A 27682-nucleotide genomic window follows, 5' to 3' on the forward strand; every position below is an offset into this window, starting at 1 on the left:
GGAAAAGGGGCAGAGAAAGGGAGAAAGATGAGAGATGGAACCGACTCTTACTGAATACCTACTGTTTGTTAAGAATTATGCTACAGCATTTACATATTTTAAAAATATAAATTCTTGAAATAATCCTATGAAGTGGATACTATTTCCTAGCCTACAGATTAATGAAACAGAGACTCAGAGAGATTTGGTAGCAACTCAAGGTAATATAGATTTTAAGTGCTGGAGCAAGGATTTAAATAAAGATACAGACAAATCAAAAGACCTTGTTCTTTAAATTATACAAGGTTTTTATACCAAGGAAACATGATTGAGGACAAGCAATGACTTCAGGGATATAGGGAAGGTAATGTAAACAGGGGTTGCTCACACGTTTTTTATTATTATTCAATTTTTTATCAATGCTTATAATTATTTCTTGACCATAGAAGAGTTTTCCTTTGCAAAGGTAAGTAGGCTGTGAACAGTATGGCTCCCTTTTACACTTGTGTGTGGCTTTTAGAAATTTGTGCTTAGATGGAAAAATCTCTAACTTTTGACACCAGCTCATGTGAGCACAGATCTTCCTTAATTTGAAGAAGGTGCTGTTTTACCCTTCAGGTTTAGTAGTCACTTGATAAAAATCACTGGACCTACATACGATCAGTGCTTCTAGTTTCCCTGAGTCAGCTGCTTGTTCTTTTGTTCTGAAGTTACATAGATAAAATTTCAGTGCCTTGCTGTAATATTCCACATTCTGTCACCCCCAGTAGACTGGGAACTCCTCAAGGGCAGAGATTGGGCCCTTTTCCATGTAGAATGTTTGGCATATACTAGACATCCAATAATTGCTTAGTTGAATGAATGAACAAAAGGTTAATCATTCCAACCAGTGAATGATCAAATGGGTGGATAAATGATGTTTGTCACCTATACAATGCTCTTTGAGCACTCGGATTCTCCATATAATAAGGAGAACCTTTATCAAACATGATCCATCAGTCAATGAAGGAGCTGACTGACATCTTAAAAGCATACTTCAGTGGACTAAACATTTGCCAGACTGAAAATCAGCAGACAGATTAAATAATGGATAAAGATCACTGACTTATTTTCTGGTAGTAGAATGGCATCTGGCTTGTGGCATAGAATATGGATGTGCTTTCTTTAAACTCTCTTATAATTGTCCGAGAGAAGGAAGTAAACAGAAATCCTAATAGAATTTGAGAGTCTCTCAGGGATTTGCAATATATTCAGAGAAAAACAGTAGATTTAGTTTGGATATATAAAGATGGATGTCTCATGATGAGTAATCTAATGAAGGCTGATAAATGATGCTCAAAACAATCTTCATTTCCTACTCTCCCCAGCCATGCCACCTTTCCAGTCACAGTCAGGCAAGGTAAAATCATAATAAAAACAATTGTTTATGAAAGGTTAAGTCCAAGGTCAAATGTAATATCCAGAACATCTGCATCAGACTGGACCAATGCCGTATCTAGTCATGTGATGGAAAAGCATTCAGAAAGCCACTATGCCAGGACTTTTGTCTAGACTCATTTTTGTGAATGCTATAAACAGGATAGGGAAGGAGTTTTATCACTGAGACTAAAAGACAGAAGGGGTATCTGTGACATTCGTGTCAGGGTAGGCTGTTCAAGTGGCATGAGTATGTGGCGGGAGACAGGCACCCATGTTGCTGCCAAGGCTGCTCCCCTTCTTGAATATGTGGTTGTGAGAAGATCACTTATACTGGACCACATCTGAACACAGGATAAGTGATTCTTATCCAGTCACCTTACAAAGTTGCTACTGGGATAAAATGGAGTAATCTCCATGAGACACATTTGTAAATTATAATGGTAGTACATTCAGAATGAATAGAAAATGAGGAGATAAAGAGAAAACTTTAAAAATAAGTGGAAAATAAAGAGTAAAAATGTGGAGATAAGATAGGAAAGACTGAACAAGGATAGAAAATAAGGGAGGGCAAGTAAAGGAGTTGGTGAAGAAGGGTAGGATGCAGCAGGGGCAAGGAAGGATCTCTGCACCCAGGCAGGTAAATAAGCACCTGAACATATCAAACTAATAACCAGAGGAACAGCAGAGCTCATCAGAGATGGGACTTAGAAAATCACATCAATGTAGAGGCCATGTAGTTCTGATAAACAAATGGAAGTCTCCATCAGATGGTGTTTCTGGAGGAGACAGCGAATCAACCATGAGTCAGTCTCCCTATTATAAAATTCTAGGTGGAAAGTGCTACTGAATTCGTGTTGTTCTAGTCTGTGCTCCGCTCAGTAACATGATCAGTCTGATTAGTAATCATCTCTTGTGCAGGAATTAATGGTCTTTTCTCTTGCCTAGTTAACACCTAACTTGTCATCCTCTTGAGAACCTATGACCTCCCTGACAAGGTTAGATCCTCTCTCACAGGCACTCAGGGCATCAGAGTCCCCTTGCTCACAGAGCTTGGCACAGTCATGGATTTACATTTGTTTGTGTGATTATTCGATTAATGTCTCCTTCTCCCCACCAGACAGATCAGAGTCAGTGTCTGCTTTGCTCGTCATTCTGTTCCCAATTGAATTATTGATCGGTGGTGTCATAAACAGAAGTAAATCAGCAAGGGCAGCCTTAATACTAGAAAATTATAAAAAGGACAATATTCAAAGAGGGCTATGGTGCAAATGTAAAAAGGAAGTTGGTGCTGGGACCATAATTAGGAAGTTTGTGACTATTAAATCTTTCTGACAGTTTGGGCAGCTGAACCTTGTCATGGAATAATGGGTCCTGTGTTCATTTTTGCTAGCCTAATAAACTTGCAATGGGGTGCTTTTTGTTTTCCTCCTTGGTTCATTAAGCACATTAACTAGTTCATCAATGTTGTCTCAATCAACCTCAAGGGTGACCATAATACTATTAGCTTAATAACCATGAGTATAATTAAGGAGGAGGAGGGATTTCCTAGTTGAATGTTCTTCAGCACAATGTTTCAGGTATGTTTAAGTATGCAATGACGAGGAGGAAGTTTATTCACAATTTATTTGAGGCCTTAGTTAAACTAATTTATTAAAAAAATAAAATAGGTTTCCAAGGGAAATACGCATGGTGATAAACAAGTACTCATATTGGTGTTGAATTATGCACAGAAAATAAGGACTATTTACAAAAAGGAAACCTAAATAAAATTTCCCGGTAAATTCTCTGGCATCTTTCCAAGAATAAATTCCAATTGCTTAGCATTGAGCAGTCCTTGGTATGTGAGGCCACTGAGCAGACAGCTCCACAGCTTTTGGTAATTAGAGTCCTGATCTGTTACCTCGTGTTTCTTCCCAGTCCTGTTGGATAAAATAGAAGCCAGCAGTGTGGAGTTATAATTCTTCCACTTTTTCTAATTCAGTATATTTCAAGGTGAATGACATCTCTTTAGGAGTTCATTCCACTTTTATGAAACTGGATTTTTGACAATGGCTTTAATAACAACAAATTTCAAAACCTCAGAAATCATTTTGAGTTCCACTTTGCATTTCAATGCCTTATTTAGGACTCCAAATTGTTCAACTTGTAAGAAATGTTATGCGTTCTGTTATTACAAAACACACACAGAAGACTTCTTTAATTTTACAGAGTGGTTGCTTTCACAGCAGATGGCGTTAGAAGTCCAGGCCCTGTGAGAGAATTAGAATCCATGTATTGATAGCCCTTAAATATTTCCTAGCTCTCTGCAGCCTCAGCATTTTTCAACACTGATGAATTTTTGGTACTTCTTAAAATTTGCAGTGATGACACCTTTTATATTTTCAGCTCTGGACATGTAAAGAAGAAAGATTACAAGACTGAGGAAAGGATGCTTTATGGAATCAGGAAATGGAAAAAAAAGAAAAAAGAAAGCACTAGCCCAACAGAAATAGGGCTAAGGAAAATGAGCTGACAGCTCACTTGAGAACTGCTGTGGAAACTGCAGGATAGGACAGCTGAAGAGGAAATGTGAATGGGGAAACTGGTCTGAGGTTACTTCCAGACCCTACCTAGTGGATCTGCTGAGGTTTAAATTCTGGAGGCTACTTCCTCCAGGGATGGAGGAGGGTCTGTATGGCCCCCGAGTTCTCCCATCAGCAAGGATCCTTTAGCAGGTGACCCTCAGCAAGAGTACAGCTGGGACTCTCACCCCGAGCTTTCTCACCTAAGAGATAGGTCTGTCTTAATTGGACCATAAATCATAAACCTAAGTAGTTTTTAAGGGGAAAAAGTTTCATTTCTTTTGTGCATTTCTAAAAATCAACCAGTTATTTATCTTTTTTTCTTACAGTTTCCATAAACAAACGCTAAGCAGCAAGAGGGCAAAATAGAGGGTGACAAGAACATATAGTGCTAATACATTGTAAAGATACACAAATAATTCTCCGTACTTAACTTCGTCTCTGTTTTGGTGGTTACTTAAATGTCTGTGATAAACAATGGCTCCAATTTTTGACCAGTGACCTCAGCAACAAAAACCTGAATGAAATCTTCTCTTTGAAGTTTGAAAGAATTCCACTGTAATTCAGTGCATTAGTCATTGTATTAGGCTCCTTCAGACACTGCTTAGTGTGCTTTGGGGGTCAGGGCACAGAGGTGCATTAAAGGAAGTTGAGCATTGATGCCAACTGTTCTCCAGGTGTGTTGGTAAAGATGATTCAAACCAACTGTCCCAAGGGTTAGCCACCGAGAGTCCAGTGGTTCAAGTTCAGGATCCATATCTAGGAATATTCTTACATGTGCACAAGACAAACTTTTGTCTCCAATATGACATGGTTGATTTCCTTCAGCCTCATTGCTTTTTGTGGTAACTGAGATCAGTTCAAAACCACACAGTAGGAAGAGGCAGCTCTGGGTGGTAGTGCCTGATTCAGGGATGATCTGTATTTCAGGTCACTTTCTACAGTGATCATATGTTTTGAAACTAAATGTCTGGGCACATAGACTAAATAGATTGAGTCTTATAAATCAGCATCATCCTGAGAAATCTGCAGCATATTTATTTAGCTGTAAATAAACTTCTCTCTCTCTGGAGGCAAAAGGAGTTGGGTAGAAAATGAGAGGGAATAATTCCATTCAAGGTGCTGCTCCCAGAGTATTTCTTGGAAATGATTCCTGCTCAGGCCTTACATGGGAACATCAGAGTCTCCCAGGTCCCTTTGTATCAAGAGCCTTGAATGGCCTTACAATATGAGAAGGGTGTCTCTTGTGGCTAACAGTGGCCCATGGCTGTCCCTGTGGAATTGAGACTGTCCTTTTGCAAAAATACAATAATGGTATCAACACAGGCCTATTAATCTGAAAGGATGAGTTTCCTTAAATGTACCTGTGTATAGGCAAGACTACTTTTTTGTTCTCTTTTGAATACTCACAGATTTCTGATTTGAGATTTTTTTTGGGTGGGATCAATTATGCTAAGTAACCATTTATCCCATAGAGAATTCCTTCCACGGTATCCCTGAATGTGACCATCTAGTTTCTTGCTTAGTTCTTCTTGTAAAGGTGGTCAACACATTCCAGAGCAGCTGTTTCACTGACATGAAAACATTTCTTAATAGCAATTCTTCCTCTTAGGTTGCCTCTAAAATGACTTGTGAAGTAACATAAAATAAAGTGTACTTTTCTGGATGAAAGAAAGCTTTCTGAGTAGCTGAAGATGTTTCTTAAGCCTAGCAGCATTAGCAAAGAACTTTTAGTTTTTGCACATGATTTTCTGTTTTCTTTGTTTTTCAACCTCTACCTCACTCCAAACACATTCCTCAAAATTCAATTTGTGTCACCTCCCTTGGGAATCCTACCTGACTTCCCAGAGGCAATCCATCTCACCATTTCAGCCTTAATTCTAGTGGTCACCCATATTGCTAAAAGAATGCTTATACTGAGTATTTCTTTAAATTCTATTTTGTTTCCAGAATCACCTGCTCCCTTAGGAGGGTCTTTTCTGTTTACAAGTGTGTTTTAATCTTGTCTGTGCCATTTTGCAGGTTTTGTTGAAATGTTTGGTAACCTGCAGCTGTCCATTCACATTTGAGGCTTAAGTAGTAGAACAGCTGACAGGGGATGTGGATAAAGTCCAAGCCTTTTTAAATGAAAAGTTTTAGGTTAGAGGAGCAAATCTGAAAATGCCAGCTAACTAGTACACTCTAATGGGCTCTACTGTGGGGACTGACACTCAAATCAGCTCTTCTAGGTTTGCCAGGAGAGTGATCCCATTTCTTCAGAGATGACTCTTGCCTGGAGCTGTTTTGTTGCAAGGGTGTGTATACTGAGTGGGGGCATCTTTGTTCCTATTCTCAGAGTCCGCTTAGTCCCATCTCCATCACCACCCTGAGTCTTTAAGTTTCCTGGGTTCTACTAGGCAGATCTGCTCTCTTCTGAGCTGCAGAACCCTCCACACAATGCTCCTGCATTGTGGTGCAGTGTTTTGTGGGTGTCATTCCAGAAAAACAGCTCTAGGAGAAGCCATTCACAAGGAATACATTAGCCTCCCCTTATCTATGTTTTGCTTTCTTCAGTTCTAGTTATCCACAGTCAACCATGGTCTAAAAATATTCAATGGAAAACTCCAGAAATAAGCAAGTCATGTTTTGCATTACACTTCATTCTCAGTAACATGATGAAATCTTTGCTCTCTTTGCCCAGGACGTGAATCATCACTTCCTGCAGTGTGACCACACTGTATATGCGACCTGTGTGCTAGTCACTTAGTAGCTGTTTCAGTTACCAGATGTTCTGACTGGTAAGAGTGATGATAGTGTCAATTCAGATATGCTAAAGAGTTAAGCCCTAAAATGTTTCCTTTAATTGAAAAGGTAGAGGTTCTTGACTTAATAAAGAAAAGAAATTATATAATAAGGTCACTGAAATCAAAGTAAAAATGACTCTTCTGTCTATGAAAACATGGAGGAAAAAGGAATCCATGCTTATTTTGTAGTTGCATCTCAAACTGCAAAATTAGGGCCACAGTGCATGATAGATGCTTAGTTAAGATAGAAAAAGCACTAATTACAGCATTTGGTACTATCTGTAGTTTCACACATGTACTGAGGGTCTTGAGATGTATCCCTAACAGATAAGAGGAGATTACTGTCCAACATGTAGATGGTGGCCCTGGAGTCATACAGTACATGGCCCTGCTTCCAAGGGTAATCGAAAATTGGGACTACTTTGATCTGCTTCATCCACCAGTATACTTCTTTGACTTTCTGTTGTCCAGAAATGTGACATTTTGGCTTTTGATACCACTTTCCATTCCCTTTATCACTATGGGATTCTCCTTTTTAAAATTCCATTAACTTTCTTTCAATAGAGTCTCAGGAGGAAGGGGAGATTAAAGTGTGGGCTATGTCTGACAAGTTGAACCTAAAGCATAGAGCTCACACTGTTAGTGCGGATATTATTCTGCCTTGTTTTGTCTGGCACAGGTACAGATGATTCAGATATCAATTTAAAACCAGTGGTGACTCTGTGATAGAGGGCTTAATTAGACAGTTTAGTGATCTCCAGAGATCAACTTCACTGGAAATCAGAAATATCTCCACTTACTTTAAATCAAGTAAACAGAGACTTAGGTGCAAATTACATAAAAATACGACATTTTAAACTATATTTATTTTTAAATATCCTACATAGTTGCTTTTCCTGAAAACATTAGGAAGAAGAGTTTTAAAATAACAGAATTTCCAATTCACACTAAGCAATTTAACAACTTAATGGGAAACCTGCTAGACTCATTAGTCTATGTAAAATGAAAAATAACTTTCCCTCTATGTGTTCAATGACAATAATTATATGCCCCATTAGCTCTTGATCTGATAGCCAGTTGGGCACATATAGCATGAACTTTAGTGTTCTGGGTTTTATTGAGTATCACTGAAATTTTTCCTTCTAAATTTTCCAGCAATGTGAAATTATTTAAAATTCAAATTTTTTTTTGTTTTATTTTATATTTGGAAATGTTTTGCATAAATAAATGGGTACATAAGCATTTTAGAACAAGTGTTAAAAGTGGGTCTTGAAACTAATCTAAGTGATAAAAAGAAGTTTTACTTGGTTTTTCAGAACACTTGAACTAAGTGTTATGGTTTGGATGTGAGGTGTCCCCCAAAAGCTCACGTGTGAGACAATGCAAGAAGGTTTGGAGGAGAAAAGATCGGGTCAGAGCCTTAACCTAATCAGTGAATTAATCCCTAATGGGATTAACTGAGTGATAACTGAAGGCAGATGGGGTGTGTCTGGAGGAAGTGGTTCGTTGGGGGCGTGGCTATGGGCTATACATTTTGTATCTGGAGAGTGGAGTTTTTCTCTCTTTCTGCTTTCTGATCATGGTGTGAGCTGCTTACCTTCTCCACACACTCCTGCAGTGATGTTCAGCCTTACCTTGAGCCCCGAGGAATAGAGCTGGCCTTATATGGACTAAGACCTCTGAAATTGTAAGCCTCCAAATAAACTTTTCCTTCCCCGCTGGTCAGGTCTTTAGGTCACAGTGGCAAAAAAGCTGACTAAAACACTAAATATCTATTCAACTAGTAATTATTGAGATTCGAATATGTACCTGCTACTTACATAAAAATTTGGTGAGTTCTGTACTATTCTCCCCTTTGGCTGCTTCATCTTATGAAGAATTAGAATTAGTAATTATGTCTGTAACAGAGTTCATTTAACTCAAGAGGAAAAGGGTGGAAAATGGAAAAAAAAAATGCTCGTTAGCAAACTCTTAAGAAGCATGCTAATAAGAAAAAAGAAAGAAAAGATTTGAAAATAGTTTTAGAAGGAAATGCCATTACTTAACATTTTTGGAGGAAGTTGTTGAGTTAATGGCCAAAAAGTGGAATGGTAGCCACCCTCAGCCTGGCTAAAAGGGCTCTTCATGACAAGACAAGCAAAGAAAAGATAACTGGCAAGATTTGTCTCTATACTCTTCCCTCTATTACAAGCAACACCCCAACCACAAAGAATGCACATGAACCTCCAAAACAATAGCTTATTGATTCTATTTAATGATTTATTATAAGGTAAGAGCAAATTATAGCTTTATCATTTTTTATGCTGGGAAATTCTTTACTAATTGTAACTTTGTCTGATTGGGGCTTAAGACTTTTCATGACTTGGGGATGTGACTCAATGGTATTAGTGGTAGAGTGCTTGCCTAGCATGTGCAAGACCCAGGGTCCTATCCTCAGCACTGAAAAAAAAAATATCTTCATACCACATTACAGAGAAGAGAATTGTATAGTAGAATTAGACTTGATTTTGAATTCAGGTTGTGCTATTTTTAATGTAAGTAGTATAAGAAAATTATTTAATCTCTCTTAGAATCATGGCTTAGGAAAAAAAAAGATAGTTATCTCATAGAATGATTTGGGAAAGAAACCAGATACAATGTATTGATAGAGAGGAGAGAGAGAAGATGGATGAATGAATGGATGCACAGATAGATAGAGACAGATAGAGCCTGGGTGCTAATAAGCATTCAATAAATGTTACTGTTTTTCTCTTCCCTTGAAGAAGTTCCCACAAACCTGGGTTGTTGGGCAAATATCCATGAATGCTTCAGTTCTCAGCTGAAGAGTTACATCTGGAGCTGGGTGTGTAGCTCAAAAAAACCTTAGTAGTTATGTCTTTTTTGAAAACACACTGACCTGCTCCCCTAACCCCTTTTGATGCCTCTTCTCTGTCAGGTACTCCCCCAGGATTCTTCATTAATCTCTTATACATACCTCCTGTACTATGTAATGTTTATACTGTATTGCAAGCATGAGTTTGTATTTTTGTCATTCACAGTAGACATGAGCCCTCTGAAGGCTAAGATGAGATTTTATTTGACTTGTTAAAACTAGCACCTAGCAGAGTTCTTAGCACACAACATAAGCTATATAAATGCTTGTGGGTGGGAAGGGGAGAGAGAGGAGGAGGAAAAAGAAGGAGGGAGAGAGGAAGGAGGACTTTATGTTCAAAGGCTGCTCAGTTTAAGAAGATATTCTGAATCATTATCTTACCCTTCTAGGGAGATGGCCCGTTGGAGAGTCACTGAAGGCTGACGGGTCGCAGTGCTGTGTTGGGAATGACTGCAAGAAAAGACAGAAAAAACACAACATGGCTCATTCATTTGAAATGTCTGCATATTTTAATCAGTCTTATTGTCAAGAAAAAAACCATTTTTTAAAGATATTGAATAAATATGAAATCTTTGGTGATAAGTAGAATAACTCACAGAAATACAGTAGTTTATCAGATAAGGGGGTCAATATTTTTTCATAATTTGAGTTCAACATGTATTATTCTAAAGTAACTTTTAAATGATAGGTAGATATAAAAAGAAAAAACATACTTAGAAAAGATAATTTTTCCCCCTTGGAATTAAACAGACACAAAGCATAAATTTAATTATGATTCAACATATTTCTAAAGCTGCTGAATATTTTTACTAATAAATTTTTATTCAAGACCTATTCTATAAAATAGAGTAGTAGTATTTCATTGGTATATATTTATTAGGTCTTTTTTGTAATGCTTACTTGTAAAATTAATAACAACTCTTTGATGAATTAAAAAAAACTTGAAAAACAAGACTTTCAGTTGCATATCAGTCTTAAAATTTAATGTAATTCTTCATTTTTTTTGGTTGCATGTAACAAGAGAAGATTTTGTAGCTAAGTAGTTGAAATAAAAATATTAATACCTAATATTTACTGAGCAATTATTTTCATTGAGTCACTTCTTAAAGTGCATAATATGATTACTCCTTTTAGTTCTAATATTTCCATGAGGTAGTTTCAATTTAATTAATGAGTAAATTAAAGTACTAAGAAGTTTAAAAACTTGGTCAAAGTCACATGGTAAATAAATGTGCTTTATTTCCAAAATTTATAAAGAACTAACAAAACTTTACGCCCAAAATACAAAGAACCCAATCAATAAAGGGGCCAAGGAACTGGAAGACACTTTACAGAAGAAGATATACAGGTGATTAATAAATACATGAAAAAGTGTTCAACATCTCTAGTAATTAGAGAAATGCAAATTAAAACAACTTTAGGATTTCATCTTACTCCAATTAGAATGGCTATTATCAAGAACACAAGAAATAATAGATGTTGGCATGGATGTGGGGAAAAAGGCATACTTTTACATTGCTGGTGGAGTTGCAAATTGGTGAAGCCACTCTGGAAAGCAGTATGGAGAATCCTCAGAAACCTTGGAATGTACCCACCTTTTGACCCAGTTATCCCACTTCTCAGTTTATACCCAAAGGACTTAAAATCAGCATACTACAGTAACATAGCCACATCAGTGTTTATAGCAGCACAATTCACAATAGCTAGATTGTGGAACCAAACTAGTTGCCCTTCAATAGTTGAATGGATAAAGAAACTGTGGTATGTACACACAACAGAATATTATTCAGCCATAAAGAATAATATTATGGCATTTGCAGGTAAATGGATGGAATTGGAGAATATCATGTAAATGAAATAAGCCAATCCCAAAAAAGCAAAGACCAAATGTTTTCCCTGATAAGTGGATGATAATATATAATGGGGGTGGGGGAGTGGGGAGTGAGAGAAGAATGGAGGAACTTTGGCTTATGTAGAAAGAAATGAGAGGGAGATGGGTACGAAAAATGGTGGAATGAGACAGACATCATTACCCTATGTACATGTATGATTACATGAATGGTATGACTCTACATTTTGTTCAACCATAGAAATGAAATGATGTACCCTTTTTGTGTTCAATGAATCAAAATGCAGTCTGTAAAAAATAAATAAATAAAAATAAAAAGGAAAAAGGGAAAAAATTCTCTCTCTTAAATATACCAATACTTTCATTTGAAGCAGAATAATTTTGATCTTTACTAGTTACCTGATCAAAAATATATAACATGAGTAGGAAGCAGAAGGAGAGGGCTAGGGGAGGCACTGGGGAACAAAATTGACCAAATTATATTTTTCTATTGTATGTATGTATAGTAACAATGAATCCCACTCTTATGAATCATTATAATACATCAATAACAATACATAAAAGTGGAAAAAATGTGCTTGAAATGGCATCTCTATTTTCTGTCTAATTGTGGAATTAATATTCTTAATTATGAAATCATCATGATATAATTTTTCAGATTTGTAAGAATTTGCCTCACAATATCAGAATATTATTCAATTAGAACAAGATGGAGGAGGATCTTTCATTGGTAAAAGGCACAATAATAATCCAATAGCAAAACTATTTGAATGAATGTATAATTTTAGTTTGTAGTTTGTTGGTTTATTATTTTAGTTGAGATGTTAGCTACACATATATGTTGGATACGAATGTGTATATACACACATATGTATAAAGAGAAATCTGAGTCAAATATTTGCAGAGCATTAGACACCTTTGCAAAGCTCTAGGATTTCTCAGCACATTCTTTGAAAACACTGACATTGCCACACAGAGACAAATTATAGGCTGCAGAGATTTTCATTCAAATGTTGGTCATTATGGATGAGAAAGGGTGTCTCTCTGTGAGCAGCGTTTTGTCATGACATGGATGACATTTGTCTAAGACTCGGGAGAAGAATTTTTTCAATACCAGAGTTAAAGCCTAAAGAATGATTTTCAAATCAAGGATTACCCTTTGTGTCCCTCACAGAACCAAGCACCACAGATCCTCAATGAACATGTTTTGAATATCCATCATTGATTGCACTCAGGACTCATACCCACGGGGCCAAAACTCCTGAGTTCAGAGCCTGACTCATCCACATCTCCCAATGTGACCTGCTTAATCTTAAACCTCTCTCTGTCAGTTCCTCATTTTTGCCACTTGTAAAAATGGCAACAGTGTTTTCCTGGTAGGGTTGCTATAAGGATTCAGAATACAGTGTTTAGAACAATGGCTGTACACACGAAGAGCTATATTTTACATAGATAAACTAATGTAATTTATAAGAATGTGTACTTTGAGATGTTTAGTACTAAAAAAGAATATCTATTTAGATTCCTTTAGTTAGACATATAGTCAATACACAAGCTTGTACTTCTGAATAGAATACAACTTTAGTGATAAATATCAAATTAAATACATTTTCTATTATGAAGCATTATAAAATCAATGAGACTAAAAGTAGAAGATATATAGAATGATTAAGTTTAGCTTAATGTATAGTATGAGGACTATAGTTAAAATTGTACTGTATTTGGGATTTATGCTAAATAAGTAGATTTTAGCTGATTTTGCCTCAAAAACAAAACAACTAAAAAGGGTAACTGTGTGAGATGATGAATGTTTTAATTTGCCTCTAGAGAGTGCCTGTCACATGATGTGGCCTATCTTAAACATACACAATAAATTTATTTAAAGATTAATGGCAAGAAAAGTAAGAATAAGTAAAAACATTCATCCATTATTCCATTACTGTCTCTCAGACTTTAAGGAGTTATCAAATTTAATTCTCATGGCTGTTCTATAAGGTAGATATGAGTATGTTTGTTTTATATTTAAAAAATAAAACACATTGAACTTGCTTACATAGGTTTTCAGAAATGAACAGCTTACAAATGTGGAACAAAATTAAAACTAAAGCCTGTCTTTTGCCAGCCTTTCTACGTATCTTACTGACTTTCTATATGTCCACATGCATTTCACATAGTTTAATATATACACAAATATATGCAACTTCATATCCTGTTGTTTTCCTAACACTATAATTAAAGCATTTCTTTTTTTTTTTTGCAGTGCTGGGGATTGAACCCAGGGCCTTGTGCTTGCAAGGCAAGCACTCTACCAACTGAGCTATATCCCCAGCCCTAATTAAAGCATTTCTGATAAGAGCTCCATAATTATTATTTTGGTGTTATATAATATTACTTTCTGTGAAGATATAACTTATTTACTTACCCTTTATAGCTGAATATTTAGGTTACTTCTATTATTTTAATATTATAAACAGTAATATAATGATCATGTTGGTATCAATTACTTTTTTTATGTTCTACAATTTCCTTTTGATGCATTTTCTCAAATGCACCAAACATTAGACTCTTGATTTGTTACTATTTTTAAAAACTTTGTACAATGTTATTGCTCCTAAGAGGTATATCATTACCAGTTTTACCTCAGTTTTACAAACAGTGACATCAGATGCTTTTAAACTCCTGAAAATTTAATATGTACAAAGTGACATCCAGATTTGCAAGAATATTTCTTTGTTTATTAGTGAGAACATCTTTCCGTATGTGTTTATTTGCTAATTGTATTTCTTTTGTGCAATCAGTCTATTCTTTTCCTTTACCATTTATCTTCCACTAGTTTAGAAAGTACCAATAGTTTTGGGGTGAAGCTGACAATGCTCACTAACCAAGATTCATGAGGAACTGGAATCCCTGACAATGTCCTCATTATTAACCCAGCCCACATAATTAAAGCAAAGAAATATTCAGTAATCTCAATTTACTTATCACTACCTTATAACTAATTATTAGTCTACCCTAAATTATACCAGTAATATCCCTTTTAAAATTTTAGTGACACTTAAATGCAAATAATACCATCAAGTGCTCAGAGAATTTGACTCCTTTTAATTACACATGAAAAGTCAGCCAGTTTCTCTTAAATTTGAAACAGATTCTTTCATAACATATAATTACCCCTTTATTTTATGAAGACATACACAGTGGATTATCTGATAGTCAAGACCTATAGACAGGAGTCTCTAACTTCCAGATAGCAATGTCTAAACCACACCTGCAGGTGGCATACTTATAGTGAGTGTTGGGAGCTGCCTGATGGTGACAGTAAGTGGTATTTTAAGAAACACCAGACATCTTCTCTGGGACCAAGCAGATTCCCTCGTTTCCATATTAGAGTCTACATGGACAGTGTGTTATAGTGCTACTATGATTAAGGAGAGATAGGCGGCCAGTGCCTGTCTCCTCCGCCTCCTCAGGCAGAGCCCTGCCAGATGAATTCTGAGAACTTCAAGAGAAAAGGCCAAGGCAAGAAAGCACAGCTGCTACTTAAAACTCTCAGCACTAGAGAGCTAAGGGCTTGGAATGTTCACCTTAAAAATTCCTACCCTTAGTCTACCCTCCTCCTCTGGGTTACCATCTTCCTAGACACTGTCCAGCACTTCTATGGAGTAGCTGTGACAGGTTCCTGCCCTCCAGCACAGTTGACCCAGTGTCCATCCTGTCACCCCATCAGTCCACAGCAGCAGCAGGACTAAGACCACTGTGACTTATACATGTACCTGTTTCTCTTATTAAGTTGCGTGTACCTACTGAGCAAGGTGTTGGACTTACATGTGCAGATTAGTCCAGGCTTGACACACAACTTACTTTATCACTGTCTTTTTGAGAAAGGAATATCATGGATTGAATTCCACCTTTCTGAATCCTGCTCCATGACAAATCTCTTTCAAACTTTGTAACAATACAGAGGACTAGATATTATGTTCATTTTTGACATAAATGAAATTAAGTCCCACATCTCTCAGCTAGTAGGTGGCAAGAGTAGAATGTAAGTTGACTGACTCCAGAGTGCTTGCTGCTCTGAGACAAACCATGTTGTCTTATTTCAGTGTGAAATCATAGCTCTGATTAGGCCATAGAAAGAAGCATTTTGTTAGGAAATACTGACTCTAAGTAATACTGAAAGATTTTTGTTTTGTTTTGTTTTCGTATAAAATAACATGAATGCTTTTCACCACATAAGCCAAATTTCCATGTCAGTGGCTTTTGAAGAACATTTTTATGATCATCATTTGAGAACAATTTCTCTCTCCTATCCACACTACTGCAAGAGTAAGCTTAAGACACCTATGAATATTTGAGTCATGAAAAATCAGTGGATTGGATGAGCAAGTCAAAGGCCCAGTATCATGTCATAACACTGATTCTGGGGAAGTCTTTGTCACCTGGTAGAAAACCAGTGGCACCAACTCCATATTTAGGTTCCTTGGCTGATGTGCTAAACCAGGTGCCTGGGAAGTAAATCTTGCCAAGACTTTTATAGATCCAGAGAGAGGTATCAACTTTATTGCTTGTCTAAATCATGAGGTCACTGAATAAATTGAGCCAGGGCATAAGATTCTCCTTTCCAATAGTTCTGATTTTCCAAATGAAAGACCCCAATCTGTTGCCTAAGGAAACAGCATGTGAATAATGCTGAAAGATACATTCCTATTGCTTGCTTTAAATTAAACATTTTTGATGGAGGAAGGAGGGACTGTATAGAGGGAAAAGAGAGGTGGGAGGGGTGGGGGGAAGGAAAAAATAATGGAATGAATCAAACATCATTACTCTGTGTACATGTATGATTATGCAAATGGTATGCTGTTACTCCATGTACAAACAGAAACAACATGTATCCCATTTGTTTACAATAAAAATAAATTAAAAAAAATAAATAAAAAATAAAAAATAAATAAACATTTTTGAGTATCTGAATTTGAAATTATTCTATTACATGTGGAACTAAGAACCTCGCTGGTGATAATAAATGACTTGTTAATGTTCTCTTTCTCTAAAGCAATAAAAGGCAGGATAAGTAGTATTTCCAATATCTTATAATATTAAAATTGAAATATCATTTTAATAGAGAATACAAAACATTTTTTGTGTCCTTTATTAATGAAATGATATTAATAAAGTTACCAGTGTAACTTTTAAGGTGCTATTCATTATTACAATACCTCCTCATGTATATTCATTATTGTCTGTTTCTTCATTCACATCTCTAAAGAACCTGCATCTGTACTTGTCTTATTTAACTCTTCACCTTATTCTTGAATACTTCCACCTATCATTTATTTGATCTTTCTTAATTTTTCTTCTTGTTTTCTATTATTCTGTGTATTTCTGTGTGTGTGCTAAATTGCCAAAACTCTATTTTTGAATGATTTTACTAATGCATTATTTTTTGTTATGTATATTTTTAAAGAAAATTTATTTTATTTTATTTTTTGATTCATTGTACACAAATGGGGTACAACTTTGATTTCTCTGGTTGTACACAATGTTGAGTCTCACTGTTTGTGTAATCATACATGTACATAGGGTAATGATGTTTGTTTCATTCCATTATCTTTCCTTCCCCCATTCCCTCCCTATCCCTCAATTCCCTCTACACAATTTAACCTTCCTCAATTCTTCCCTTACTCCCTCACTCCTGTTATGTATCATCATCCAATTATCAGAGAAAACACCTGGACTTCTGTTTTTTGGAATTGACTTATTTCACTTAGCATGATATTTTCCTACTCCATCCATTTACCTGCAAATGCCATAATTTTATTCTTCTTTGTAGCTGAATAATATTCTACTATGTATATACACCACAATTTCTTTGTACATTCATCTATTGAAGGGCATCTAGGTTGGTTCCACAATCTAGCTGTTGTGAATTGAGCTTCTATAAACATTGATGTGGCTGCATTACTGTAGGATGCTGATTTTAAGTCCTTCTGATATGTTTTTGGGGAAAGCAGTACTAAGGAAAATTCATTGCTTGGAGTGGGTTCAATAAACGAATAAAAAGTCAACAAATAAATGACCTAACACTACATTTCAAAACCTTAGAAAAAGAACAGGTCAACACCAAAAGTAGTAGAAGACAGGGAATAATTAAAATAAGAATTGAAACCAATGAAATTGGAAAAAAGAAACAATTCAAAAAATCGACAAAACAAAAAGTTGGTTCTTTGAAAAAGTAAACAAAATTGATCAATGCTTAGCCACACTAATGATGAGAAGGAGAGAGAAAACTCAAATTACTAAAATTTGTGATGAAAAAGGAAATATCACCATAGACACAATCGAAATGCAAAACATAATTAGAAGCTATTTTGAAAATCTATACTCCAACAAAATAGAAAATCTTGAAGAAATCGACAAATTTCTAGAGACATATGATTCCCACAAACTGAATCAGGAGGACATACACAATTTAAACAGATCAATTTCAAGCAATGAAATAGAAGATGCCATCAAAAACCTACCAATCAGATGGATTCTCAACTGAGTTCTATAAGATTTTCAAAGAAGAACTAATACCAATACTCCTCAAAGTATTCCATGAAATAGAAAAGGAGGAAACCCTTCCAAACTCATTCTATGAAGCCAGTATCACCTTGATACCAAAACCAGACAGACACATCAAGGAAAGAAAACTTCACACCAATATCCCTGATGAACACAGATGCAAAAATCCTTAACAAAATTCTGGTAAACAGCATATAAAAACATATTAAAAAGATAGTGAACCATGATCCAGTGTGGTTCATTCCAGGAATGCAAGGTTGGTTTAATATCCAGAAATCAATAAACATAATTCATCACATCCATAGACTTAAAGTTAAGAATCATTATGATTATTTCAATAGATGCAGAAAAAGAATTTGGTAAAATACAGCACCCCTTCATACTCAAAACAATAGAAAATATAGGAATAGTAGGAACATACCTCAACATTTTAAAGGCTATCTGTACTAAATCCATGGCCAACATCATTCTAAATGGAGAAAAACGGAAAGAATTCCCTCTAAAAACTGCATTGTTATTAAACATAAGAGTGCAACTAATTTTCATATAATCATGTATGCATGAAATATAATTTGTTCCATGTCAGTCTCTGGTAGTTCCTCTTTTCATCCTTCCTCTCTCCACTGTTCTCCTTCTTCTACTCTACTGATTTTCTTTCTACTTTTTAAAAATTGGTGCTTTATAGATATACATAAAGATGAAATCAACTGTGTTATTTTTATATATGTTCATATCATAGTTTGGTCAATTTTATTCCATAGTTCTCTCTTTTTTCCATCCCTCTCCCTCCCCATCAACTCCCTTCTTCCACTCCATTTATTTCCCTTCTATTTTCATGGAATTCCCCCCTACCACCTCTTAAAAACCCCCTTATTTCACTCTAGCTTCTGGGTATGAGAGAAAACATTGACCCTTACCTCCAAGTCTGACTTTTTTTCACTTTGCATGATGTTCTCATGTTAGATCCAATTACCAGAAAATGCCATAATTTCATTCTTTATGGCTGAGTAAAACTCTATTGTGTATATATACTATGATTTCTTTGTCCATTTATCTGTTGACACACAGGCACCTGGGCTGGTTCCATAACTTGGCTATTGTGAACTGTACTGCTGTAAACATGGATGTTTCTGTGTTACTGTAGTATGGTGATTTTAGTGCCTTGCTTCAGATGCAAAACAGCATCACCTTCCTCTAAGATGCTGGGTATTCCTCCTGTTGTTTCATTGACACTTGACATGAATTTTCTCGCATAATTATTTATGTGTACTGGTTATGCCCAACAAATGTTAATTAGGTACTTTTTTATGCCAGAAATTGTGTTAATTGCTAAGGATGACTGATTGCTCTGTATCATGGTCTTCAATAAATATCAGATAATAAAGGAAATAGTGAAATCAATTGGCTAAAAATTTTCAAGAAATTCCCAGGCATATTTTTTTGTCAAACCATCTAAGCTGTGTTTAAAGGATATATAATTGATTCAAAGTGTGGAGAAGTGAAAGAAGGCATTCTGAGATCAGTACCAAGAAGGGTATTGTGTATGTGGTGTACTCTGGGAAGCCTGAGCAGCTTGGTTTACCCAAAGCAGTGTGGAGAGGGATGAGGTCAGACAGCTGATAGAGGGTGGATCATGAGGGCAATTAATACCTTGCCACAAGGCTGACTTTTTCTTAGTAGGCTCTTCAAACCTGGTAAATGAGGGCCGTGGGGTTTTAGGATGGTGATATTTATGATTCTGAAAGGTAACCTAAAAATATTGTAAGCAATTGAAGAAAGATGAAGAAATCTAGTTAGGGAGACCAATAGTTAATCATTACAATGGAGAAAACTAATAAATACCTAAACTTGAGTAATGTTGTAGGAACTAAAGGGATACATTTATTTAAAGTATTTGGAGGTAAAATATCCAAGAATGGATGAGAAGGAATTATGGAGCAGGCAGGTAAAAACATTTTAAAATTAATTTTTGATTGACAAAATATTTGTACATATTTCTAAAGTACAATATGATGTTTTGATTGTGGAGTAATGATTGAATCAGGGTAATTAGCATATTGATCACCTGAAGCTTTCTGTCACATTTTCATGGTGAATTCATTTAAAAAATTCCCTTTTAGCCATTTCGAGAATCACAATGTATTATTGTTAACTATGTTTGCCTGACTCTGCCACTGAACACCAGAACTTATTCCTCTTACCTAATCTTTAACCCACTGACCAACACTTCCCCACCTCTCCTCTGTCATCTCGGGAAACTACTATTCTACTCTCAACTTCTATGAGAGCAATACTTTTAGATTCCCAATGAATAAGAGCATATGGCATTTGTCTTTCTGTACCTGGCTTTTTTCACTGAACATGGCGTCCTCCAAGTTCATACATGTCATTGCAAATAATAGGATTTCATATTTTGATTGAATAGTATTCCATTGTGTACATGTACCACATCCTGTTTAATCCATTCATCTATCAATGGATGGATAGGCTGATTCCACATCCTGGATATTGTGATCAGTGCTGCAATGAACATGGGACTGCAGGTGTCTCTAATAAAGAATTTTATTTGGATGTATATTTGGATATATACTCAGTAGTGGGATTGCTGGATCATGAAGTAGCTGTATTTTTATCTTTTTTTTAAAGGAATCCTCCAAAATATTTTTCATAATGGGTGTACTAACTTACATTCCCACCTTAAATATACAAGAGCTCCCATTTTGGAGAAGACACTTTGATTTCTAGATTTGATTCTAGCACTCTGGCTAGGAGGGCGTTTTTCCTTCTGAAAACCATATTCTCCTAGATAAAAGAGGACTGTTCTTTCCAGGGTACATGTGTAGTTGTGTTCTTTTCCAGAACTCCCAGACAAGACTTTGGTGTTCATGTGGGGGAGATAAGAAAAATGAATTAAGAGTTCTGTCATGGGCTGTGAAGATCACAGCACTATTGATAGAACCAAGATGTATATATGTAAAAAGGAAAGTATATGTGTGTAAACGAGTTTGGTTTTGTAAAAGGTTAACCTGATGTTCTATTACACATGTAAGGAATATGATCCTTAGTGGGTGAGCTACAGTTAATAAAAACATCTTTCTTCTCTCCACATCTGGATTCTGATTAACCACTGAATGATTAAGTCTTGTACTCCTACAAATAAACAGTTTTCATACAGTTAGTTCTGTATTCATGAGATGTTTCAAAATTTTTAGTTATCTTTCCATGTATGTGCTTGCATATTTCTTTTGATTTCTATTTAGGTCACAGAATCTAGACATGAACTCAGAGTTCCAGACGTGTTCAACCAGGGCAGAGTGCCAAGAGTTGCTGATTTTCCTCCATCTGGATTTCATACTCTGGTTAGCATAGCCCAATATAACATAGATTTCAAACTTCTGCTAAACTGTTTTGTTAATTTTAGGGTCAACCTAAACTCTCATATATTTTTGCCATCAAATGATTAAAGATAATATCTGCTATGTACTTATGCACTGGAGTTTTAGAAACTTGATAGAGTTGCATGTCAGATTTAATAATGTTGATTTTGATCTGGTTTTTAAGTTTGTTAAGCTAACATTGGATCATCAATTCAATTCAATAAGTATTTATAGAAATTTAAAGTGTACTGGGTATTATAGAATTTCACCCTTTTATTTATTTTTTGTATCATCTTCAAGTACACTAAGACATTTTTACATTTTTACTTAAATCTGTATTACAGTAAGGGGCAAGGATCATGCATTATAGCAGATCATGACACTTTTCTCCATGTCAATAGCTAGTCTACAAGATTCCCTGCTAAGTTCTCTTGTTTAGCAAAAGATAAAGCAATCTTTCCTACACCCTCAGTGACAGGAGGACTAATGCCTGAAACAAGTGCAATGCTCATGTCATAAACTTCCATTCCTTCCAGGTGACTTGTGTGCTTATTAAGAATCAGTTGTGATCATTCTTAAATCTGCTTATCCCTATGGTGCTTGTTTTTATTATTATACAGCTTGATTAAATGTTATAAAAACTAATTATTCAGTGTTTAAAAATACTTGTTTCTATCAAGAACTATTTGTTGACCTAGAAATACTCAAAAATAATATATAGCTAGAAACATTATTGCCAAATTAAATGTGAGAGGACAACAGCAAAGTCCAGAAAATACTTATAAAATAAAAAGATGTTTTTCACTTAGTCTTTTGATTCTCTTCCAAAATCTAAAAAAGAAAAAAAAAACTGAATTAAGAATCTGCTTATATGTTTTATGTAAGGAAAGTAAAGTTAAACTTCAGGAAAAAAAATAAGTCCCAGTTTTCTGTTCTTACAACTCAAATTGGTATGCCAAAATTTTTAAAGCAATTCTTGGACTTGGAGTTGGTCAGAGATTGACAATGATACAGAAACTCTTGACCCCCCCTGCTGCACAAATGATGAAAAACACAAAGTGTTGACTGATAGGCAGAAGTTCTGATGACTCATAGAAAGACAATGTGTAATATTGGACTGATGCCAATTTGCTAAGAATTGAAATTATGAGAGAGGAAAACATCATGTGAGCTGGGACATGATTCTAAAAAAGACAAAAAATACATAATCAAATTCAGGGCCCCACATTTTTCATGCCATAGCTGAAGACGCTAGAACTGTGGTTTTACTTTACATGTAACAGCTTCAATCAACATTGAGCAATCCCATGGCTGCTAAAAAAAATTAAGAATGGAGGGTTTAATTGGGAGAAATTCCACTTCTTCTTTTGGATATCAGTAAACCACTTATTTTGTTATGCTACTTTCTGTTATAGTTTTACACATTAAAGTGAAACAAAGCATCCAATATCTTTTCTCCTCTTAAGTCCAAATTTTTGACTAACAAATTAATAACTAGTCTAATTGTGAGGTTTAAGAGAGGTTCTGTCATATGAATATTTAACAGCATTATTGCCCAGGTATTAGTTCTCTCCTTATCCTTAAAGAATATCCTGCTGGACCCTAGAATCTCCTTAGGGAAATCTAGAAGGGTTCAGTTGCTCATTGAGAATGTGGTTAAGTTGAGAGCAGAGCAAAACTCTGATTTTTCTCCATCCTGTGTCACTGTGATTTCTTCATATTCTCGAGGGCAGTTACATGGTGAACATGACAGTCCAAACGCTGGCCATTCTAAAATTCTCCTTATCATATTGGGGATCTGGAGACTGTGAAGGTGAACTGCAAATGCTGATTGAATCCCCAAGGCAAACTCTCTGCTTAATGCAATAATGAGAAATCTCAGTGTTGTGCCCTGTGAACTGACCCACATGGGTTAGGACTGGTCTCAAAGCCTGAAACATCAGGAGTGAAATGCAATGCTTTATACAGGAGGCATCTTCCTGCCTTTACTCATTTTGTTTGTGGCTGGCTGGCTATACATTATTCTTTTTGGCATTTGTAGTATACAAGCTGCATCTTTGGATGTAATAAGGAAACCAGTAATGTATGAACATGCATCAAAAAGTCCATTTCCACAAGGACTGTTCTTCATAAGGAAAGTAAAAAACTGAATTTATAATAACTTAAATCAAATATTAGCTAGTTCACTTCAAAAAGGAAAATGGATTTTAGTTATAAATTTTACATAAAAAATAGACAAATACTACAGAATGTCCAAAAATTAGAGACTGAAATAGAAAGATTTTTGTGTATGAGTTAAGATTTCAGGCATCTAATTGATATAAACCAAATTTTCAGGATTATATTCTAGTTTTTCTCTTTGACAACATCGGGGAAGCAGAGTTGTGTGGAAAAATAGTTTAGAAATAAGAAATGTGAATTTTCCCACCACCATGCGCATGAGTTGAGTGGACTTAGAAAAGTCATTTTACCTTCCTTGTTTTGAGTTTTTTTTCAGTTTGGATAGGGACAATTGTTGCTGTCCTCCCTGTCTGTTAGGTGTAGAAACAGCCCCGTGACGGTGAAGGAGTGTGAACTTGGGAGCCAATGGTCTTCTTCTTCTTCTTCTTCTTTTTTTGGTTGTTGCCATGTATTGGCCCCAGGACTTCACGCATGTTAGGCAAGCACTCTACCACTAAGCTAAAGTCCAAGCCCCCTCATCCTTCTTAATTACGTACTGGACCAGCTCAAAAATTGAGCAGTAATCTCTAGCACTGTCATTATAATGTTGTAATATTGTAGATAAGAGTGCCTTCTCACAGATTGCTCTGGGTGGGGGAGAATAAAGCAACATATGTGAAAAGAAATTTTGTAAAGTGTGAAGCACAGCAAATAGTAAATGGAAGTTGTTTGTACAAGGAGGTAGTATGATATACACATAAGGTGTCTGAACTTGAAAACCAGACAGGCCTAAGGACGGAAAATATGGCCAAAGGTAAGAAATGCTAAACAAATGGATTTGGAAATTACCAGTGGTGGCTGAGTGAAGAGTGCAGGACAACAACTCTGTTTCTGGTTGGGGCAGCTAGGTCAATGTGGTACTTTATGTTGAAAAGGGAGAAAATAGTATATTTGTGGGAAATATGATTATTCGGTATAGTGTATAGTGAGTTCGGGGGAGATTTCTATGTAACATCAAGGTAGAACTATCTCCTAAGACTGTTAGAAATTGGAATCTAATCTCAGTTCTGGTCTAAAATGGTACATTTTGGAGTCAACATTGTACATGTGTATTTGAAACCATGAACATTCCTAGAAAGAATGTAGTGAAAAGAGGTTAAAACTGAGATAAAGACTTGGTGATAGCTAACATTTTAGGATAAGTAGAGAAAGGTAAATCTGGAAAAAGACTAGGAAGGAGCAAGAGAGAGAGGTGGGATCAGGAGGTAATGTCAGTCAACAATGGGAGCAAGGAGACAGTTCCAAGGAGAGTTTATTCAACAGTTGCTAAAACCTTTAAAGAACTTAAAGATGACACAGAGGGAAAACTGGTAATTGGAGTTACCAGGAGGCCATAAACAATTTTAAGCCAAGTTAAAACATAGCCTCTTTTTTAGAAAGAGCCTCCATCATGCCCAGAGTTTACACAGCTGAAGAAGGGTTAGACACAGCCAAGAAGCCATGAGCCAAAGTGACTCTGAAGGCTGATACAAATTCCAAGTTTTTCTATCCTCGTGTTTCCAGGAACCAGTCTTCACAAAGCCTTTCTGTAGAGCAAATGGAATAATTACCTTTCTCCCTGGCAAACCAGTGTAGGTGTCAAGGCAAATAAATGGACCTTTTGCTTTCTATCATTTTGCTGGATTTTAATTTCAGTGAGGAATTGCCCTTTTCCTTACAATTTATTTTCCTTATTGATTTTTCATGCACACAGCTGGAACACCCAAATAAATGTGGGCTATTTGGTTTGGTAAAATCTATTAGCCTATGTATTAGTCTCATGGAAAAGCTCCATTGTTTAGTAAAAGGGGAGATGTTTCACTTGACATCCGTAGTTGACATCTGAACCTTTCCTAGAAAGGTCACCACAGAGTCATCACCAGCATTGCAGTAATGGGCAACAGTAGTGAAAAATCAACTGTTCATCTCTCTCCATTTGTCACCATACACATTTCCAAGGCAACAGTTATATTCTCTGGGATTTTCTTTAAGATGTTTACATTCATGGTAGCCAGGTGTCATTTGTTCAGCTAAGCTTCTAATTATTACCACAGCTCTAGTATGGAAGTGAAGAAAAACATTATTTTCTTAAAACTTTACCCTTTAAGCATGACACTTGGTAGATAGGCTAAAATGCAAAGGAAGCATTAAGATGATTTTCGAAAGCCATAGTCTGTGCTAGAGCGCCTTCCCAGTTGCTGCTACTCATCTTTCAGGGCTTATCTCGTGCATAGCCAGATTCAGGAAGCCTTTTATAACCTTTCAGCTGGTTCCACAGCAAGGCATTTCCACACTAGTAAAGGCCTATTTTAAAATAGCTATTCTTCTGGGCATGGCAATGCACACCCATAATCCCAGTGACTCTGAAGGCTGAGGTAGGAGGATCACAGGTTCAAGGACAACTTCAGTAATTTATTGAGATCCTGTTCTCAAAATAAAAAATAAAAAGGACTGACGATATAGCTCAGTGGCAAAGCTTCCCTGAATTCAATTCCCACTACCAAACAAACAAACACAAACAAAATCAGAAATAGCCGTTTCCCTTGATAGACTATGAGTTCCTCAAAGGTGGAAACCATGATGAGTGTGTTATCCACTGCACTCCCTCAGCCATGCCTAGCATAGTTACTTTCTATTGAACTAAACCCTGAAATGCTTGTCATCCTTTCTTCCCTGGGATTCCAAAGCAAAAATATTCACTTTCACCAAGCAATACCATTTATGATTGCATTTAATAAAACTAATTAATAAATACGCCAGGGGTCTTTGATGCACAGAATGCACTTGACAAAGGATGGAATTAATATATATTCTCTATTTGACCTTTTCAATTTCATGACAAAGGAGACTACAAATAAGAGAGAAATCCACCTATTGCCACTTAAGAACACAGTGATGAATCTTTATTTTGAAATAAAATATGTGGTAGAGCTTAATATATAAAAATGACAATGACAATAAATGGTTCCGTTCCAAAAACCTGGTGTCTTATTGGAGATATTCAGATGAAATGGTAGCCATAAAAGTTACATAGAAGGTTTAAGCAATGGGCCATGGCAGAGTGTGATCAGGCTTTACTACTGTCCATAGTTGGTGCTGCTTAAATAAGGTTGAAAGTTATCAATGCAGCTGGACATGAAATTATAGAAGTCTAATCTGCCCACATGGAGTTGCTCACTGTGATTAGAGTCAAATGCATTTAAAATTAAAAAAAATTTTTTTTTCAATACTGGGGATTTAACCCAAGGGTGTTTTACCACTGAGCTACATCCCCAGTGCTTTTTATTTTTTTAATTTTGAGACAGGGTATTGCTAAATTTCTGAGGGCCTCACTAAATTGTTGAGGCTGGCCTTCAACTTGCAATCCTAATGCCTCAGTCTCCTGAGTCACTAGGACCACAGGAATGTGCCACTGCACCCAAATAGAGTCAAATGTCATTTTAAACTTAGTTCTATGAAAGATGGAGCAGTCATGTCTGCTTTGTTAAACAGAAAAGGAAGTAGTCTGACCCCATAAACAGGTATTCCTAATACTTCCTCTAATTACTGGTACTTTTTTATGGATTAATGAACATTGAAAATAAAAATGTTGATCCAGAAAAGGCAAACTTTTAGAGAAAGAAAACAGATTTGGGGTTGCCTGGGACTGGGGTAGGAATGAGAATTATTTTGAATGGGTATAAGGAATCTAACTGGGGGCATAAAAATGTTTTAACACTAATTTAGGGTAATGGTAATAGCAGCGGATAAAGTTACTAAAACTCATTACATTATACACTTGACATGGGTGAAGTTTGTGCTATGTAAAACGTATCTCATGAAACTGTTTAACAAAAAAAGTTTGGGGGGGTTTCAAGATGGCAGAATAGAGGAGGTCACTTTCCTGGCTGGCTCCGTGGCGTGAAACCAAGAAAGCAGACAGCAGCTTCTCTGCAAGGTAAGTGAACAAAAAAATGGTGGAGAGGCGGGGACTTCACTGAAATTTAAAAACTGGACATTCAAAGCAGACTGGGGACAGGAGAGTGGATAAAATCCCCAGCAGCATAGCCACAGTCACAGCCAGGCTGGAAGCACCAGCC

At 36.1% G+C, this 27682-nt stretch overlaps 1 protein-coding gene across 15 annotated transcripts in view; it reads right to left on the reverse strand.

Annotated features, from left to right (window-relative positions):
• The window catches only part of Dlg2 (discs large MAGUK scaffold protein 2), a 2079243-nt gene that overhangs the window by 409050 nt on the left and 1642511 nt on the right, over nt 1-27682 (reverse strand). For all 15 annotated transcript variants that reach the window (XM_047516979.1, XM_047516993.1, XM_047516982.1 and 12 more), the window contains one exon: nt 9996-10064. In XM_047516979.1, coding sequence (XP_047372935.1) covers nt 9996-10064 — 69 coding nt within the window. The remainder of the gene's footprint in view (nt 1-9995; nt 10065-27682) is intronic.

Source organism: Sciurus carolinensis, chromosome 11 (genome assembly GCF_902686445.1).
Source record: "Sciurus carolinensis chromosome 11, mSciCar1.2, whole genome shotgun sequence".
Lineage (NCBI taxonomy): Eukaryota > Metazoa > Chordata > Mammalia > Rodentia > Sciuridae > Sciurus > Sciurus carolinensis.